The 20,398-nt window shown below is 49.6% G+C and overlaps 1 pseudogene and 3 gene segments (V, D, J or C); 3 read left to right on the top strand and 1 right to left on the bottom strand.

Moving 5' to 3' along the window:
* The first annotated feature begins 931 nt into the window (after positions 1-931).
* LOC111533812 lies at positions 932-2,023 on the top strand. The segment is given in 2 exon segments: positions 932-1,079; positions 1,482-2,023. Coding segments are annotated over 2 exon segments (588 nt in total).
* A 4,691-nt stretch (positions 2,024-6,714) lies between these two features.
* On the bottom strand, positions 6,715-7,414 carry LOC113220061 (annotated as a pseudogene).
* A 5,239-nt stretch (positions 7,415-12,653) lies between these two features.
* On the top strand, positions 12,654-13,315 carry LOC113220060. The segment is given in 2 exon segments: positions 12,654-12,742; positions 12,858-13,315. Coding segments are annotated over 2 exon segments (504 nt in total).
* Positions 13,316-19,471: 6,156 nt separating this feature from the next.
* LOC113220062 lies at positions 19,472-20,098 on the top strand. The segment is given in 2 exon segments: positions 19,472-19,564; positions 19,719-20,098. Coding segments are annotated over 2 exon segments (426 nt in total).
* The last annotated feature ends 300 nt before the right edge of the window (positions 20,099-20,398 follow it).

Genomic DNA, 20,398 nt, shown 5'->3' with positions numbered 1-20,398 from the left:
ATTAATCTTTCATTGACTGAAGTTTGTATACATCGATACATTTTCCCAGCAACTGAAGACAACTTAGTTACAATAAACATTCATTTCCTGGGTCTTGGAGTTTGCAGCCCCCTCTCATTCTCTCATGAAGCAAAAATTTCCTTCGCCTCTTGATCTGTCCCTGGTCCTGACAGCACCCTGGGGATACTGAGGCACAGCACATATGACTGGCACAGAACTCACAGCTGAGGCAGAAACTTACTGCATCCCATGGATCTTCCAAAAATCTGTGTGCCCTTGGCAACCAAGGATTGCATTCTCCTCTAGGACAGAAGAGCTGTGCCCTGGAGTGGGGCCTGCACCTATCCAAGGCTTGTGCTGTCCCCTGAGGGAGATGAAAAGGGTCCCTGCATTGGGCTCTGGATGTTTCTTGGACATGAGTGAGAATAAAGAGGGTCCCTGCATTGGGCTCTGGAATGTGACTTCAAAATGGATTTCACCTATACCGTACATCTCATGTCTGACATAAAATATTTATAATCGGGACATTATTAGAGAAGCAGAAAAAAAGCTAACCACCTCCCTCCTGAGCAAGGATGGAATGGATGAGGGGACTGTGGACCCCAGATAATTTCCCCGTCACCACTGTGACTCTGGCAACCTCTTGAACCGCAGCCAAACTCTATCCCATAGAAAGGACTTTATATCCCCTGGAAAATACAGAGAAAGTCACCTCTGAGCTTTCCCATGACCAACCCAGCCAAGGAGCAGGGCTGGGCACAACCGGGGTAAAGATGTGAGCCCAGACCATGGGACCAGTGGGTGAAGGAAAATCGCATGGGCTGAGGGGGTGGGTAAGCAGGGGCCATCCCTCCTCCTTCTGTTTCCTTCGGGGCTGAGCCCTTCTCAGGAAACCACAGATCTCCTCCAGGAGCAGCCCCTGACTCTGCTGATTTGCATCACAGGCCGCTCTCTCCAGTAAGAAGATAAGAGAGGCCTGGGAGGAACCTGCCCAGTCTGAGCCTCGGGAAGCAGCCTTGGCGGTGCCTCAGCCATGGCCTGGACCCTTCTCCTCCTCGGCCTCCTCGCTTACTGCACAGGTGCTGCCCCCAGGGTCTCACCAACCTGCCCAGCCCCGGGGATCTGGGTGCAGTGTGGCCTTGACTCTTAGCTCAGGAGGGCCCTGCCTGTGGTGGGCAGGAGGGTCATGACCCTGCCATAGGGTCAGACGCTGGTGGGGCTAAAATTCCCCCACACGCTGCTCAAAGACTCGTGAGGGCATGAGGGCAGCACCTGCCAGGAGAGAGTAGTGGGTTTTCAGTTCAAAGGCTCCACACAACAGGAAAGTCCATGGGCCACTGGCACTGGGGCTGATTGCAGGGGATACACTGAGGGTTCACAGACTCTCTGGAGCTTGTCCGGACAGCAGGGCAGCTATTTCACAAAAAGGGCCTTTCACCTGCGAGTTAACCTCTACTTTTTTTCTTTCTTTTCCTTTGCAGGCTCTGCGGCCTCCTATGATCTGACTCAGCCACGCTCAGTGTCCGTGTCCCCAGGACAGACGGCCAGGATCACCTGTGGGGGAGACAACATTGGAAGTAAAAATGTGCAATGGTACCAGCAGAAGCCAGCGCAGGCCCCTGTGCTGGTCATCTATGGAGATAGCAACCGGCCCTCAGGGATCCCTGAGCGATTCTCTGGCTCCAACTCAGGGAACACCGCCACCCTGACCATCAGCGGGGTCGAGGCCGGGGATGAGGCCGACTACTACTGTCAGGTGTGGGACAGCAGCACTGCACACAGTGACACAGGCAGATGGGGAAGTGAGACAAAAACACCCTCCCAGCCTCTGCCACCCTCTTGCTCCAGCCCTGGGAGGCCTATGGATAAAACCATGAGTTTATCTGGCCCAGTTCACCTGGATCTGAGCCTTTCAGGCTGCCCTTCCCTCCAGCCCCCTCCAGGAGTCTCTACAGAGCATACTTCAGGCAGAGACATGGCCTGGAAAGACCAGAATCATCTGGTGACTGGAGCTGTTGTGTAAGTTGAGAATGAGGGCCTGGGTAGAAAGACAGACAGAAGCAACCTCCATCCACATCCTGCCCCTGCATGGTCATATGGTGGGGACTGGGCCCGTCTTTAGACCAGCTGTCTGGTTCAGGCCCCAGAACTCCTGCCCAGCTCTGCTGAGGTCCTGGGCCTGAGGCTGTGTGGCAGCCTGTGATTCCCAAAGGAGCAAACCAGAGGAGGGGTCACTGTGAAGTCTGCCCAGATCCCCTCTTCCATGTGACCCACCTGGCACTGCTGAGAAGCCCAGTAGCTCAGAGCTGTGCCCTCACTGGAAAGTGCTGTTGTTTTCAGAAACCTTCCTCAAGTCTATGTCCCTCCTCAGAGGGGTTCGGTTTCATCAACCAAAGTCTCAAGTCCCTGCCTCAATTTAAGATGCCACTGAATGAAGGGCCTCCCGGCTCCAGAGCTCCCTGTGTGGACGCCTGAGGCCTCAGTGGCAATCCCATCATGAGTCAGGGTCTCCTTCTGCCCAGTGTTGCCTCCCTCACTCCCTTCTAAATCTTCTGTGCTTGGAAATCTCCATCTCAGAGCCGGCTTCCAGTGAACCCCATCTAAGATGGCCAAATGCCTCTACATGGGCCATGAGGGACCTGAGGAGGCCACTATACACTGAACACTCTGGCTTCTGTTCTAAATTTTCAGAGTAAACGTTCAAATGCCCAATGTGATTGTTCCTTGAATTTTTATGGAATGAAAAGGGAGCCTAAACTCAGGTGCTCTGGGTTGAGGGAGAGTTGAAGTCAGATCTCCCTACAGGGAACCCCGGAGCAGGAGCAGCCTCATCCCGTACAGGGACCACAGATGCACCCACAGGGTGAGCTGCAGGATCGACACTGCCCACCTCTGCCCTCCACATCTTCTCCAAATGTTGCTCCTTTCTACAATCCCAACCAGATATGTAGATGTGATGAGCTAGGTAAAAAACAGGTCACTTGTCACATCAAAAGCCACTGTAGGCCACCCTGGTCAACAGAAAACCCATTCACATCCCCATCAACTATACAGTCCCCAAATCATTGATCTCCAGAAAAATAACAGTAACAATAGCCATAAAAATCTATGCAATTCACCTCATAAATAATTTCATGTTGATAACCTGTGAAAATGATGGTATTTTGCTTTATTCACAAGAATAAAGTATACTATTTAGCCATATTTATTTTTATTTTATTTTTCGTATCTTTTTATATTTAATGTGGTGACTAGACACTAGGGGTCACAGGAGGATCGTGTCATACCATTATGGGACAGACTCTTTCAGGTGACAGGTGCTGTCAAGTAACCTGGTGCAGGAAGCCCCATCTCCACCAGACGATGGAAGTGTGAACCCAGGAAGAGGCACTGGAATAACAGAGAAGAACCTGCTTGTGCAGAATACAGTGCCTGTGGGCTCTGCTCCTGCTCCATCCTACACGTGCCACCTCCATCTCACTATGGATCATTTCTTACCCTGCCTGAGCTCATGACTGAGGGGATCTGACAGGTATGGCTGTGTGGTCACTGCTATCTCACGTGGTTCTGGATGTAACAAAGCCCCTGAACATAGAAGAGGTTGTTTTCAAAAGGAAATAATTCTCTACTGCACATGACATAGACTTGTTGCTAAATCCCATGGGTCTACAGTAAGATTCTCGTCTGAAGCCTTGCCTTAAGCACAAGGTTTCAGTTCCTATGTCCAGTTCCTCTATTATGGTAGACTCTACTAGTTTCTCTGGCCCAATAGCAGGACACTCACTCCCCCACCTGCACCTGCTGCAAAGCCTTTCTGCTCTTGGCCCCAAAACACTGGGTGACACAGTTCTCAGACCCATGATTTATGGTGTCAGTATTCAGGCCTCAAGGGTCCCTGATGGCTTCTCTGGCTCCAAGTCTAGCAACACAGCCTCCATGACCATCTCTGGGTTCCAGGCTGAGGATGAGGCTGATTATTACTACAGCTCACATAGGAGAGGTGGCACTTTCCACAGTGGTTCAAATTCATGGGGAATTGAGACCAAACTTGCCCTGAACTCTCAGGCTCTCCCTTGTTCTGAAGATGCTTCCTCACCCTATGCAAGGGGCTTCTTGCAGCACCTACTTGAGAATTCCCCTCTCTCAGCTCCTCTCTTTCTCACCACGAAGTCCAAAAGGAAACCTGCTCTGTGGTTTCTCATCCAGGACAAGGACAGCTTCCTGTTGCTTGTGTGTTGCGGTCCCTGAATGCGCAACTATTCCCAACTCTTCAAATGTAGGCACATAATGCGAAGGAGCAGATGCATTCACTGCTGTTTTTAGGGGTATCCTTGCCCTAAATGCAACCCATATCCGACACTGTGCAGACCAACCTGGACAGAAGTCATTACAGGGAGTTTCCTGGAATTGCTTCCTACTCAACTCTGTGTCCACCATGCTCTGGTGAAGATGACTCTCCTGGCTGGGCTATTCCTCTGCATCTCTGTTCTGAAGCAGTGACGACCACTGTGAGAAGATCTGAACATGTTTTTGAGGGATTAAGAACAAGAAGAAGCTGTTGTTTTTCTTTTTCTTTTCTTTTTCTTTCTTTCTTTTTTTTTTTTTTTTTTGAGACAGTGTCTCATTGTTGCCCAGGCTGGAGTGTAATGGCACGATCTCGGCTCACTGCAATCCCAACCTCTCAGGTCCAAGCAATTCTCCCTGCCTCAGCCTCCTGAGTAGCTGGGATTACAGGCCTGCACCACCACGCCTGGCTAATTTTTGTATATTTAGTAGAGACTGGGTTTCATTATGTTGGCCAGGCTGGGCTTGAACTCCTGACCTCAGGTGATCCACCTGACTCGGCCTCCCAAAAGGGTGGGATTATAGGTGTGAACCACTGCACCTGACCTTTTTTTTTCCTGCTCCTCCTTTTTGCCTCAATACCTCAGGTTGCTGAGCTAGAGAGATTTTGAGTGACAGACTCAGTGTTCTCTCAAAATCCCCGTCTCACATCTCTGAGGCCCTGTCCTGGGAACTGCGTAAAAGTGGATGGTCTCTCTATAGGATGGGAGTTTCCAAAATGGTTCCACAGGGAAGAGTCAACCTGAGTCCATTCCTTCTTCCTCGTTGACATCACGAATTTGTAATTACCATGGGCGTCAATAATTCTGTAGCTGAAATCTGTATTAATCTACTAAAGGTGAGAATTCCTTTAATAAATACTGAGACATTACCTGCATCCAATATTTAAATTTTATGAGTCAATTGGTAAACATAACCATGAATATATATAGCTTAGGCTTCATAAACTTTGATTAAATGGATTTTATGAAAACAAAGTAAAAGTTTCAGTATATGTGTATCCTATATCAATATGTTGTGTACCTGAAATATCCACAAGAAAATGTATTTCAAAAGGCTAAACTGTATGTATTGTGTACTTTTGAATAACAATTGCTCCCTAATAATGAGCATATTAAGAGAACACGTGTTTGTGATCTTGTCACTTCGGTGCATCTGGAATTGAGAGCAGCTTAGTTTTGTGGTTCTGGCTCTGGGTTGGTCATGAAGTTGCAGCCAATCTGTCAGGCCAGGCTGCATTCTGAGGCCAGAGAAGGTGGCCAGGCCCAGCCTGAGGGGCTTCTACTGTCCCTAACCTGTTTGGCTGATGTGGAAAAGTTCAAAGGAAAAGGAGAGAGTGAAGTGTAAGGGGCCTGTCCTGGTTCCCCTTGTCAAAGACCATCCCTTACATGCACCATTTCTTATTCTTTCCTGGGACATCCTAGGCATAGAGCACTAGCCTGTATTTTGAGGGTGCCTGAAATAACAATGTATAATAGTTCTCATTATTTCTTCAAGAAATCTCTGCAGTAGAACTTTGGCCTTGTGAGGGAAGTACTATAGTCAGCAAGTGGTGAGGGTGGGAAGGTGAATTTGCAGATACCATCTGGAATGACTTCACTTCAAAGTTAAAGCTGGCAGGATTTTCATACATGTCAGATCTGAAAATGTGTGTGTGTGTGTGTGTGTCTGTGTGTGTGTGTGTCTGTGTGTGTGTGTGTGTGTCTGTGTGTGTGTGTGTGTCTGTGTGTGTGTGTCTGTGTGTGTGTGTGTCTCTGTGTGTGTGTGTGTGTATGTGTGTGTGTGTCTGTGTGTGTGTGTGTGTGTGTGTCTGTGTGTGTGTGTGTATGTGTGTGTTATAGAGAGAGAGAAAAAAAGAGGAAGAATGAGAACCAGACAGGTATAGAGAGACAATGACAGAGCTGCAATGACAGAGAGAATTAAAAGGGGACACCAAGAATATTGAGCTGAGAAACTATTAAATGGGAGTTGCCATTAAACAGAATGGGGAAGAGCAAGTTTGAGGAGTGTCAGCGGCTCCATGTGGTCTTACTAATTTTAACATTCCTAACTGATACCCAAATGGAGAAGTCAGACAGTGTTGTGCGTAGTCTAGTGTTATGGTATCGAAGAAGATACCAGGAAATGAATGACACAAAAGTTAGTAAGAAAGCAAAGGTAAGAAACGTAAGTCAAACTTCATTTAAATGTCATTGTAGAAACTTGTAATTCTAACACTGAATAAATTCTAGGGCAGGTGGTGGCGTGGTATGGTGTTTTTGGGGTGCAACTCCTGAGTTTCAAAGCTTTGGTTTCTATACCCTTTGGAGATGCCCCCTAGCCTCCTCACCCCTGCACACCTGCCAAGAAGAGCCTGTCCTGGGCACTACCTCAGGGGCAAACAGCCGAGAAGCCCAGTTCAGCACAGACCTCCGAGCCTGGAGGAAGAATCCCCCTCTGGGAACAGGAGGAGCTGCTGGAACCCCTCCTCCCAGGCTTCTTTTCCTTCTCTCCAGTGCCTCTTGCAGGCAGGCAAACAACTCCAGCAGCAGCAGCAGCAGCAGGCCCCTAAGCTCCAGGGCTGCAGCTCTGCCAAATGAGAGAAGCCTCTCTCCAGTGAGGCAGAGGAGCCCAGGCCACACACCCAGGTCTCTGCCTCCATGCCTCCCACAGTACGCAGTACTGAGAGCAGAGTAGCAGCTGCTGGCTGGGGCTGTGCTGGCCACCCCCTCTCTTCCACCTCTTGCTCAAGCTATGCTTTCAGCTCCAGGGCTGAGGCCAGTGGCTAGAGCGGATGCCATGAAGTCAGGCAGCTCCTTAATGGGCTCGTCCTCCACAGGACCAGGGCAAGGACAGGAGGGTTCTGGAGCTGCCTCTAGCTCCATTTCTGTCCCTGAAGAAACTACTGGCCACCTCACCATGTGCCTGTGCCTGGTGGAACTCCAGAGGCTCCAGCTGACCAAGGGCAATGCACAGATGTGGTCCCAATGGGATCATTGGTGAGGTCTGGCCTCATAGAGCCTTCCCTGTCATACCTGGGGGCGCCTTCAGCCACAGGTGCCTGGGATGAGGAATGAGCCTGCATGAGCATCGTGAGAAAAGGCTCTCACTCTGAGCCCTCCTGAAGCAGAAGCCTCAAGATGTGGGGAGGCAGCATCAGAACATCTTGCTCTCCTGATCATCTCCCACCAAGGGAGCTGGCTGCGGGGCTGTCCCTAGGATGTGGGTGCCTGGTTACCAGAGTTCTAAGTTCTTTGAGGGTCTGTCGCCAAGGAAGTGAAGTCACTTCTTTAAGGTTCCATATCCTTGCCTCCTTCCTTCCATAAGACCTACTCAGAACCCACTGGGCTGCTGGCTGCTCACCTTCCTCCCAGGTCAGCTCCTTACCTGTACACAAGTAAGTCCACCCAGGGCCTGCTTGTACACCTGTGCCTGAGGTGCACCTGGGACCTAGGAATCCAGTGGGGGCCTGTGATCCAACAGGGGTCTAAACGTGATTAAAACAAATTTTGATTATGCCTATAGAGAAGGAAAGGCCTTCTAGCAATAAGAAGCAGAGTTTCACATCAAATACGTAAAAAATGATCAAAATCTTGTGACGAAAGGTATCAACTTTAATCTCTGAAATGTTAACTTTTTGATAAATATTTAAGTTTATAAGGAAAAATGAAACCATGTTGATAAAACTACAGTCGTAAACTACAGGATTGAACACAGAAAGGTTCCACCTACTTACGGTCATAATTTTCTACCTTAATCTTCCTGATCTTATGATTAATAGAAAAAATACCATGACAATGACGGTGATGATGGTTCAGGCACACAACTGAGGTTTAGTGACAGAAACATCAGTTGCTCCCAGTTGCAGTGCAGTTGTTCTTATTGGGGTGTGAAAATCAATCTTGTGTTCAGTATACACGGGAAAAAGGAGTACATGTGGGGAGAACCGCATTTCACTGGACTTAGGTTTTTCACAGAAGAACTACAGTTTATTCTGCACTCTGTATTCTGTGATCAAAAACCATGGAACAGAGAAGAGTATTTCAACCTGAGACTCAGTTACTAGAATTGCACCTGCACCTCCCTGCAACCATATATGCCACCTCCCTGTGCTGAGCCAGAAGCGTTCACATATGGCACAGACTGAGGCTGGACTCCATAGTTTTCAGCCTCCCAGGTGTCAGGTGTTCTGGGGTCACCTGGAGGAGGGAAGCTTATGGGTTCCCTTTTCTTGACCAGCAGGGGGCAGCAGAGTTGCAGTCAGAAGAGAGTCTGGGGCCGCCCAGGAGAAGCCTAAGAAGGAGGCCAACCCTGAAGGCTCAAGAGGAGTCCAAGGATCAGTCCTCAGTATGGAAGCCCAGTAAAGTGCATCCTACCCCCTTGAGCTGCAGTAACCCCGTCCCGAGTGCTAGATTTATGCAGTGTTCACCCAGGACACTGACAGGAGACGGGAACATGAGGGCCTTACCTGGGAAATGCAGCCAAGGCACCTGGGCCCGGTGTCAGCCTAGGCAGCTCCTACAGAGCCGGGATTCCCCCGAGGTTGGGGTGCTGTAGGAGTGGGACACAGTGTGAGGAGATGGAGATCCCAGGGCCAGAGTCCTTCACCCAAGATGGCTGCCTGAGCCTCCTGCCAATCTCAGGGTCTTGTCCCTCTCTGTTCAGCAACATTTTGAGAAGCTGAGTCCTGAGTCCTGGGCACTTCAAGAGACTCCCCCACCCCTTCTCCCTCTGCCTTTCCTTCCAGCTCCAGGCATAATCTGGCTCAGGGGGCAGCTCCTGTGCTCAGTGGAGTCTCATGGGGCTGGGGTGGTACATTCAGGGCCCTGGTTCCTGGATGCGACATCCCCAGCCTCCTTGAGGAGATGGTCTCCACAGGGAAGGGGATTCTCACCTGCCTCAGGCCACAGCTCTGGCCACCAGTTGGTCTTTGGCTCAGTGACAGGATACAGCTCATTGCAGGGACCAGGGACCAGGGACCACCACCCTATGGAGCCCACCCCCTGTGCAAAGACTGTGTCCCTGGGATTCTCACAGAGACCATGGGCTTAAAGTTGGATTTCCCATCAATACCTCATGTAAACTTGAAAAAGCACCAGAAAACCACATTGGATGGAGAACCCTGGTGCTTTTTACCAATTTACATGAAGATTTGATGGGAAAAATAAATAAACAATGGCAGAGCTGAGGATAGCAATGGCTGGTCCACTGTGGGGAAGGGGATGGCCCAGACGGATCAGTACCATGGGTGAAATGAGACCAGATGTCCTGATAACTCCACATGGGTGAGTGGTTCCTTACATGACTCAACTATTCTCACTGAAATAGGTGACAAGTGTCCTAATGACACAATCCATCATTTAGATGAAATGACCAGGATGGGACATTTCCTCCAGCCAGGAAGACTGTGGACAAATTCATGAGCAGGGCTGGCCCAGTACACATGGATCTGAGACCCTCGGATCTAAGTCCCTCCAGCCCTCCAGGCAGACTCTGAAGAGGGGGCGTCAACAGTGGATTTAGGACTTAGCTGACCAGGATGTACGGGGGTTTGGGGACTCAGTTGTGACTCAGGGAAATGGGGCCTAATTGAATCAACAGACTGAGGTGGACATCCCTCAGCTGGTCTCTGGATTTCCACAGGTCATGACAAGCCAGTCCTTGGCCTGAATATCCCGGATCAGTCCCCAGAACTGCACAGCTCAAGTCGTGTCATTCTCTACAGTAAAACCAGAGGAGTGGACACTGTGGGATCTGCCCAGATTCTTTCTTCTGAGCTCAGCCACCCAGCACTGTTGGGAGCTTGTGGCAGCTGAGAGCTGTGCCTTCACTGGGAAGTGTGGCTCAGTGCAGAAAACTGCCTCCTCCAGGTTTATGTTCTTCCTCAGCGGGATTAGGTTTCATGACTACCTGAGGCCTATATCTCAAGATTCTGCCTAAACATAGGAGGACCTGAAAATCCTCCCAGCTCCACAGCTCCCTGTAGGAAATAATGAGACCTCACTGTGGGTCGGGGTCTCCTGTCCAGTGTTGCCTCCCTCACCTCCTTTCACATCTTCTGTGCATGCAATTCCCCATCTCAGAGTCTGCTTCCAGGGAACCCAAATTAGGATCACCAGTCATTCCCAACATGGGCCATGCGGGACCTCAGGAGGCCACTGTACACTGGAAAGCACCCGTTTATTCCTAAATTAGCATTGTGAGTATCCACATGCCCAATGAGATCTGAGTGTTTCTTGCATTTGTATGGAATGAAAAGGGAGCCTGACTCACCAGGTGCTCTGGGTTCTGAGGGAGAGTTGGATTCAGATCCTCCCACAGGGAAACCCGGGACAGCAGGAGAAGCCTCACCCCACGCAGGGACCACAGATGCACCCACAGGGGGAGCTGTAGGATGGACATTGTCCACCTACACCCTCCACACCCTGTGCAAAAAAATCATTCTTTCCACCCCTCCTTCAGCCTATCAAAGTTGACACTTAAAAAGCTACCACAGCCCACACTTGTCAACAGGAAACCCATTCACATCTCCATCAGCCACACAATCTCCACAGATTCTTCAAAACATAACAACAGTAGCCATGCAAAGTATAGAAAATGTCTTCTAAATAATTGTAATTAGATTACATATGAAAGTGATACTATTTTTGATATGCTAGGTAAACAAGTATATGATTTAACCAATTTCTTCTTCTCCTTGTATTTCTAGCGCAATGACTAGAATTCGGATTCCCATGAGGCTCACCTCATATTGTGAATGAGCAGTGCTGGTCTGCACCCCTTCAGGTTACAGGGGCTGTGGAGTGACCTGGTGCAGGAAGCCCCGTCTCCATCCATAGGACATCAATGTGAACCCAGGCAGAGGCGCTGGTATAAGAGATGAGAACCCAGGGGTGAACTACCTGCTTGTGGAGGGGACTAAGCCTTCACTTGGAGCCAAATAAGCTTCTTTTCCTATCTTTAATCCTGAATAAGAGGGCTCTCTGGACCTCTGTTTGTTTTTGGGCTTGTGCCCCTTCAAGTTTTGGGCTGTCTGGATCCCAGCCCAGGGACACTGAGGAAATCCAGGAGTCTCAAACTGACTCTGTTTTATTTCATCTGCTGGGGCCATCCCAAACTGCTGAGTACCGTTTCCTTTACTTGTGCTCAAATAGCTGCTCCATGCATTTGTCATGGTTTCAGAGATGAATCTGATGGGACGACAGGATAGTGTATGTTATAATATTTAAAAGGAACTTGAATCCATTAATATTTATTTTAATATGAAACATTAAAAGAATTTTGTCATAGACAATGGGGAAAGAGGAAAGATATTAAAATTATTTTGAGGAAAAAACCAATAATGTATTTATGGAGTGTCTGGGTGTCTTCAGTGTTGCCGGGTTGAGAGAGGTCAGCTTTAGGTTGCACTGAGGATATGCTCCAATGGGGGAAACCAAGAAAGAGGAAAGATGCATCTCTGTGACCTGACACGTAAATCACAGTAAAATGGAAACAAATCTTTCAATAAATCAAACATTCACAATAAATATCACTCTGGTGCACACAGAAATGCCTGTTAACAACTTTCCCTTCATCCTGCTCGCTCATATCCCCATGGATGACCTGTGTGCAGAGTGGACTCTGTGGTCCCCATTTCTCAGGCTAAGAACTATAGGCTGGGAAGGACAAGTCACCTGCTCATGAGTGGGAAGGGTAGGATTGGGGGCAGAGGACTCAGGCTTAGGACTGCGGCCCTGGTCGGTGCTCGTGTTCCCTCCACAGGGTCCCTCCCACATGTGCCCATGTAGATGCGGGTGCACTGCCTGGGATGGCTGATGTGCTCCAGGGATTCAATGTGACAAATGCTTCAGCACAAAGCTTGTGGGTGGGGATGGGACGAAGCTGCAGCTGGGGAGATCAGAGACCAACGCCCCCTGGCAGAGGGGTCCACAGGATGGGCAGTCCCATTTCCTGACAATAGAGACAGCCTGGAGGTGGGTGCTAAGCAGAGGGCACTGCACGGTGTGCCTAGGCCTGGAGGGTCACAGAGACACAGGCACCACACAGCAGAGACACTAAGGGTCAGGAGTTCACTCAGGAAAGGGATTTCAGCAGATCCTGCTCTCCTGAGCAAATCACATATGAAATAATTAAGTTCCTGCCATCAGAATAGACAAACAAGGATTTTCATCTCCTCAGCCGAGCCCCACTGTCCAGGGAAGCAGAAGTCTCTGAGCCCAGGCCTAGGTGAGGGTGGGGTGAGGAGAGGAGCTCAGGACGCAGATTTGCATGGAGGCCGCACCCTCCTCTGAGGCAGAGGAGATAACACAGGGCTGGGGGCAGGCCCAGCGCTGGGGTATCAGCAGGCAGCACTCTCGGGACGTCTCCACCATGGCCTGGGCTCTGCTCCTCCTCACCCTCCTCACTCAGGGCACAGGTGACACCTCCACGGAAGGGGCTTCAGGGGCCTCTGGGCTGATCCGTGGTCTCTTGCTCCTCAGGCTCACCTGGGCCCAGCACTGACTCACTAGAGTGTGTTTCTCCCTTTCCAGGGTCCTGGGCTCAGTCTGCCCTGACTCAGCCTCCCACTGTGTCTGGGTCTGCTGGACAGTCGGTCACCATCTCCTGCACTGGAACCAGCAGTGACGTTGGTGGTTATAACTATGTCTCCTGGTACCAACAGCACCCAGGCACAGCCCCCAAACTCATGATTTATGATGTCAGTAAGCGGCCCTCAGGGGTCTCTGATCGCTTCTCTGGCTCCAAGTCTGGCAACACGGCCTCCCTGACCATCTCTGGGCTCCAGGCTGAGGACGAGGCTGATTATTACTGCAGCTCATATGCAGGTAGTGGTACTTTCCACAGTGGTCCAAGTTCATGGGGAAGTGAGACCAAAACCTGCCCTGGGCTCTCAGGCTTCCTCCTTGCTCTGAAGACGCTTCCTCACCCTGTGCAAGGGGCTTCCTGCAGCGGGCCCTTGAGAATTCTCCTCTCTCCTTTCCAACCGTGAAATCCAACAGGAAACCTGCCCTGTGGTTTCTCATCCAGGACAGGGACAGCTTCCTGATGCTTGTGTGCTGTGGTCCCTGAATGTGCAACTCTTCCTAGCTCTTCAAATGCAGGGACAGTGACAAGGAGCTGCCTGATTACTGTAGTCACTGCTTTTTTCAGGGATGTCTTCACCCTAAATGCATCACCATCTCCCACACTGTGGGTAGAATTTTAGCCAACTACATTCTAATGGTTATCGCCACAACTTTGATCTTAGAAGTAACAGTGCAGCGAACATCCCTATGCAGCCTCCTTTGAGTTCCTGTGTGAATATGACCATAGGATTCATTTCTGAAACTGAAATGGCTGGGTCAGAAAGATGTGTGCTTGTAATTTTCACCCTCTGTTGTCAGATTCCCCTCCAGAGGGGTTCTTCCAATTTTCAATGCCAGCCGGAAGTACTTGTTCAGAGTACATTGTTGAAAGTGTAAATTTTTGCCAACCTACCAGACTCAAAAATGTTACCTTGTTACAGTTTTATTTTTGAGTCTCCTGTTCTGCTTAAGTTTGGGCCTTTTCAGAAAGAGTTCAGTAGTTTTTCCTTTTTTAGGATTTCATAAACTTTTTCTTGAATATCCAGATAAGAAGAATTTTAGTCTTTGAGGCCAGGCACGGTGGCTCACGCCTGCAATCCCAAGCACTTTGGAAGAGTTAGACAGGTCAATTGCTTGATCTAGGGAATTTGAGATTAGTCTAGGCCACACAGTGAATCCTCATCTCTATTAAATTAAAAAGCATAAAAATAAATTTAAAAAAGAATTATTTTAGTCTTTGCGGTCCAAGAATCAACTTTCAATCCTAAAGTTGATTCTTAGGTACTTATAGCATCATTTACAACATAATCATTTAAAATGATAAAAGTCACTGTCTCTCTGGACCATACAAAATCAAGTGTCAGGCCAGTGACAGTCACAGGATGTGGCTGAACAGTCACTGGTTTGTAGATTTGTCTGAGGGTTGAAAATTCCACCAGCATGTAATCTAGGTGGGGATCTCTCTGTGAGGGTCATTGTATTTCACCTCCTATATTAGGCTGAGGTCTTCCACTGGATAAGAACATGTTCATATCCTCTATTTGGTGGACTCATGGGTTTGACCAAGACAGCCCTGTGTCACAGTCACATAACTTTTATCTGCATTGCTTGCTCTGAGTTTTGGGAGAGCTTTAATATATCAGGAATAGACTCTCCCTAAGGCAAAAGTCTGAGGGAGAGGGATGGGCAGGTGGGCAAGAAAGCTTGTACCAAAGCTGGAATATCCAGGGCAGGCTCAGAGAGAAGGGTCCTAATATCAGCATTTGACTGAAGCCAAAAACAGAAGAGAACATACAAGTTCTGAGAATAAGAAATAAATAAATAAATAGTTTAAGTTTTGAATGTATTGAATATTTTTATATTCCATGACAATTCTAGAACAGACTTTAACAATGGGATAAGGAAGAGAGCTTGAGATGTTAAAAGTACAAAGATCCCAAGCCAAGTTACCAGAAGAACAGGACCTTTTTGGTGGAAACATGTTTATGCTGCAAACTACCTTTTCCTATGAAATTATTTTTTAGTAATAAGGAAACATCCTATGGAATATTCTTCTTTCCTACACTCAAGACCACCCTCACCCCACAGGGGAACCTCAATATCAAATAGAAAAAATAATGCACTTTCGTATAACCATTAGGAAACTCTTTATTTGCACAGCAAAATGTGGATGCTTAATGGTAACATTGGAAATAGTAGTTTAATACACATATGTGATGAATTTTCTTTTGACTATACCATTTCTGTTTCCAATATATCTTTCATAATAGGGACATCCTCTGTTCTTAAAACAATTTAATTTGTGTTATTTTTTGTTCTATGTTCTGTATCAGCTTTTTTTTTTTTTTTTTTAACCAAACACCGGCAAAGATGTTCCATGGCTAATGATTATTAAATTCAATTTATGCTTATCTGCTTCTCTCCTCCAACCATAGTCCCTGGTTATCCTGAGCCCAGGTCAATGCAGCTGTGGCCTTTGTATTCTATGAGCCCATTTGACTTCCCCTTGTGTTCAATGGACTGACCTGGAGGAAATAGTAGGTGATTCCCCTGCTCTCTGTCCCCAGGGTCCCTTCCTTTCAGTGGTACCAGCCCAGCCTTAATGCCCATCCATCTGTGCCTGCCCGGTCAGGGCTCCATGCTGCCCACTGTAATGGCCACAGGTCAAAAACTGATTGTCAGTCTTCAGCAGATTGTCCTGACTCTTTCTGCAAAACTGAGCATCTCACCCAGCACCAGGACATCACAAGCAAGGCCAGCTGTAGGAAGGCAAGCAGGAGAGTAATGTCCATCACAAAGTAGTTCTGCTGGGACACATTCTGGTGATGTCTCTCAGAATGGTTCAGGTCTCTGCAATTGCAGGCCCAGAGAACAGGACTGCAGGCTGGAAGATGTGCTCCCTTTCTCCTGTACACAAAGCAGTGCCATGTGTGCAAGTGAGTAAATGCATATGCCTGTGTGTGTGCATGTGTGTAAATGCATATGCCTGTGAGTTGGTGTGTGTGCCTGTGTGTAAATGCATATGCTGTGTGTGAGTGTGTGTGCACGTGTGTACACGTGCATGTTGGAGTTGCCAGGGAGTGCTGGCAGTGTCAAATGTCCCAGACTCAAAACTTTTCTATTTTCCTCACTTACCTTTTCCCTCAGATGTACTTCTGGGTTAAATGAGCTCATGTGGGCAAGGCCCACAAACAGACAAGGCACAGGCCATAGTCACTGCTGAGTTAGTGTCATCAAATATTGTTATGCTTATATAGAACCTTGTCCAGGATGGGCCACAAGTACACACCTGTCTGGTCCTGACACAGCAGCAGAAGGGGGACTGATACACAACAATGGCCAGGGCCCTGGCAACATGGAGACACCTTCCCACCCTGTGAGCTTCACAGACAACCGTGGGTATGGGATACCGACATTCCTTGAAGATTGTTCAAATAAGCAGTGACAATCACTCCCCTATGAGACATGAGAAGAAGAAGAATTCCACATGAACCAGCCCCATAAAGCCCACACTGAAGCCTGCTGAGTTCTCTCCAGTTGAGCGCGATGGACGGAGCATTTTCATGGGGACTTTTGAGAGTATGGAGGCCTGAGGAAACCACGCTCAGCTGTGGGCTCCAAAGACAAAGCTTTAGGATGTCTCCCCATGCCTAGAACATTCACCTGCCACCTCTCCTCACTCTGCACAGATGCTGCCCCAGGGAAAGCCCCACAGGACCGTAAGCCTATTCCTGATCCTGAGCTCAGCCCAGGTGATGCTTCAGGAGATGGGACCCTGAGCATAAGCCCTGAAGTCTCCTCAATCTGCAGCCTCTGTGGTTTCCTAAAGACTCAGCTACCCCCAGTAGAGATGGCCATGAGACACTTGTCCCCACCTGCTCAGGAGACAGTGGAGCAGGCAAAAATGCAGAGAGAACCAGCGGGAGCCAGGCCAGGCCCTGTGTCCAAAGCAGCCCCCAATTTCCACAGATTCTCCAGCTCTACCCTGGGGTACAGACCCCACCTTCTGCAGGCTGAGGTGGGCTCCCCCTATGACAGGAGACATCAGTGTGTTCTCGGGACACAACCCTGAAGCCTGCCTGACCCTGGTGCCCCGTCCCTCCCCACCCTGGCTAAGCTCTGCCCCGAAGCACCCAGTTTCAGAAATCAGGACACTTGGGTAAGCTCCTGGACTTGCCCCCACTGTTTTCTGTTCTTCTGAGCCACTTAGTCTCTTTTGGCCACAGTGTTACCTGCTGCGAAGTGAGGAGGCTTATACTGAACTGAAGAAGCTCTTTTCTTCATTCAAAATTAAAAGAAAGAAAAGCAATGAATGTCATATTAATTAAAGCCTGATGAGGGGATGTCATTCAATGGGCTTCAGTGGGTTTCAGACGTGGAACTTCTTGTCTTTCCTCTGCAGGGATTCCGAGAAACGAGCTCAAAAGATCTTGTTTTCTGTATGGTGGGAACAGCAGCCCCGAGCTGAGAATAAGCAGGAGAGTCCCAGTTTCATCAGGAAAACAGACTAGGTTAGTGTAGAAATTCTCCCAGCAAAAACTCTGAGAAGTGTGCAATGAAATAAACATAAACATGAAATTGATGGTGCTGACGACTGTGATGTTAGCTCACAACAAAACTGCAGTGCAAGAAACATGCAGTGATTGCACTGACTCATAGCTACTCTCATTAGGTGGGAGGTGCACCACTTTGCATCCTAAGTGCATAGAAAGCCTGGGTTCCCGTAGGATGGCACATGCATCTCTCTAAATATTGAAACCTTTGCAGAAGAGCTTCGATTAACTCACTCTAATTAGTCCTGACGGAACAAAACCACTAGAGGAGAGCATTTCAACCATGAGTCACTTTTATAGCAATTGCACCTGCCCCACCTCCCTGCACTTCATGTGTGACCTCTCTGTGCTGGGCTGGGCAGGGCAGATTGGGTCACACTGGCACGGAATGGGGCTGGACTTTCTGGTCCTCAACTTCTGAGGCGACACACCTGGAAGAAGGAATCTCCTGGGCTGTCTCCTCCACCAGCTGGGGGCAGCAGAGCTGCAGCCAGGAGCAGTCAGGAGAGAGGCTGGGGCTGCCCAGCTGGGGCAAAGAGGAAGGTCAGCCTGGGGTTCAACAGGTGTCCAAGAATCGATCTTCAGACTGAAAGTGAAGACAGTTCATCCTATCCCCTCGGGCTGCAGTGACCATGTTCCGAGGGTCAGACTCTTACAGTGTCACCCAAGGACACTAATAGAAGCCTGGCACAGTGAACGCCTCACCTGGGAAATGCAGCTAGAGGAGGCTGCCCATGTGGCAGCTTGGGCAGCTTCCTCAGGAAGGGGATTCCCTCGGAGACGTCTGGAGGTCGAATTGGTCTAGGAGGGGGCACAATGTGAGGTGACGGGGCTCCCAGAGCCCGAGTCCTTCACCCAGGATGGTGGCCTGGGCCTCTTGCCACTCTCAGGGCCTCGTCCCTCCCTCTCCGGCAGTGTCCTGGGGAGCTGAGCTCTCTGTCCTGGGCACTTCCAGATACACCCTCCCTACCCTCCCTCTGCCTCTCCTTCCTGATCCAGGCGGACTCTGACTCAGGGGGCAGCTCCTGTGCTCAGGGGAGTCTCAGGTGGATGGGGTGAGGCATCTGGGGCCCTGGTCCTTGCATGGGGCATCCCCAGCCTCCTTGAGGTGACACTGTTCTGAGGGATGGGGCTTCTCCCCTGCCTCAAGCCACAGCTCTGACCATGGGGCTGTCCACGCTCAGTGACAAGACACTGACCAGGGACCTGGCTGGAGTAACCAGGGACCACCCACCTTCTGGAGCTCATGTGCTGTGCAGGGACCATGACCCTGGGACCCCTGCAGAGACCATGGGGCCTAAAGTTAGATTATCAGTCCAGTGTGGTTTTCTCCTGCTTTTTGCAAGTTTACATAAAACATTGATGAGAAAAACATACATAAATAACAGACGAGCTGAGGGTGCCAATTGCTAATCTCTTGTGGCAATGAGGGGTGATGTAGAAGGAGCAGCATCATGGCTAAAATGAGACCAGAGGCCCTGTTGACTCCACAGGGGTGTGTGGTTGCTTAAATGACCCAACTATTTCTACTGAAGTAATTGGCAAGTGCCTGATGACACAGCACAGCATTTAGATGGAATGAACAAGAGGGGACTGAGTCTGAGGGACCAGCAGGAGGAAGCGGATGGGTCCCTGGTCCACCCGCTGCTAAGTCAGGTGTCATCATGATCTCTCAGCAGAGCCCAGCTCAGCCCTGCTGAGGTAGGAGGTGGACCCAACTCCAGGCCAACCTCCTGGAAGGTCCACAGCTCTGCTGAGCCTGGCCAAGGACTGAACCCTGGTCAGGGATGATTGGGAGGGTGGTCAAGAGGTCAATTCCCAGGAAGATGACTGTGATCACGGGACTTGAAGGCTACAGCTGATTTTCTAACTGGACACTATGCTTCTTCTTCCTCCTGTCGCCTGTGCTGCCCCCACAGCTGGTTTGAGTGACATCTCTCCAGGAGGAGTTGCAGTGGATGTTAATTTGCATAAACACCAAACACTGACTGTCCCCAAAAGCATGAGGGAATAAAAGCGGTCTGGGGAGCCCAGCTGTGCTGTGGGCCCAGGAGGCAGAACTCTGGTGTCTCGCCATGGCCTGGATCCCTCTCCTGCTTCCCCTCCTCACTCTCTGCACAGGTGCTGACCCCAGGCCCTGCCCCAGACTCAGTCCACACAGATCCTAAGCTGAGCCTATCCTGAATCCTGAGCAAAGTCCAGACACAGCCTCTGGGTGGGACTCCTGGGAATGGGTCCTTCATCTTCAAACCCCCTCTCTTGTTCTTCCTTGCAGGCTCTGAGGCCTCCTATGAGCTGACACAGCCATCCTCGGTTTCGGTGTCCCCAGGACAGACGGCCAGGATCACCTGCTCTGGAGATGCATTGCCAAACAATTACGCTTCTTGGTACCAGCAGAAGCCAGGCCAGGCCCCTGTGCTGGTGATATATAAAGACAGTGAGAGGCCCTCAGGGATTCCTGAGCGATTCTCTGGCTCCAGCTCAGGGACAACAGTCACCTTGACCATCAGTGGAGTGCAGGCAGAAGACGAGGCTGACTATTACTGTCAATCAGCAGACAGCAGTGGTAATCATCCCACAGTGACACTAGCAGACGGGGAAGTGAGACATAAACCCCTCCCCCTCTATTTCATCATCTTCCTCCTGCCCCAGTAGGACTGTGGACAAAGCCATGAGCAGGCTCGGCCCTATTCACCCAAATTTGAGACCCCCAAGCTGCCCTTCTCTCCAGCCCTCCAGGCAGGCACTGCAGAAGAGTCAGTCTGGTGTGGATTTCTGCCTGGCAGGATCAGGATGTCCTGTGTTTCTTTGCCTGGGGTTTGAGTTGTTGATGGAGGGTCTGAGTGGAAAGACAGACACAGGGAGACATCCATACAGGCATGTCCAGAGGGATGTGGGCAACTCTCAGGTCTCAGTTCAATGCAGTCATTGTTGTATCCTCTAGGAAAGCGTTCC

This window comes from Piliocolobus tephrosceles, unplaced genomic scaffold (assembly GCF_002776525.5).
Source record: "Piliocolobus tephrosceles isolate RC106 unplaced genomic scaffold, ASM277652v3 unscaffolded_314, whole genome shotgun sequence".
Lineage (NCBI taxonomy): Eukaryota > Metazoa > Chordata > Mammalia > Primates > Cercopithecidae > Piliocolobus > Piliocolobus tephrosceles.
This window is presented reverse-complemented; position numbering and strand designations above follow the sequence as displayed.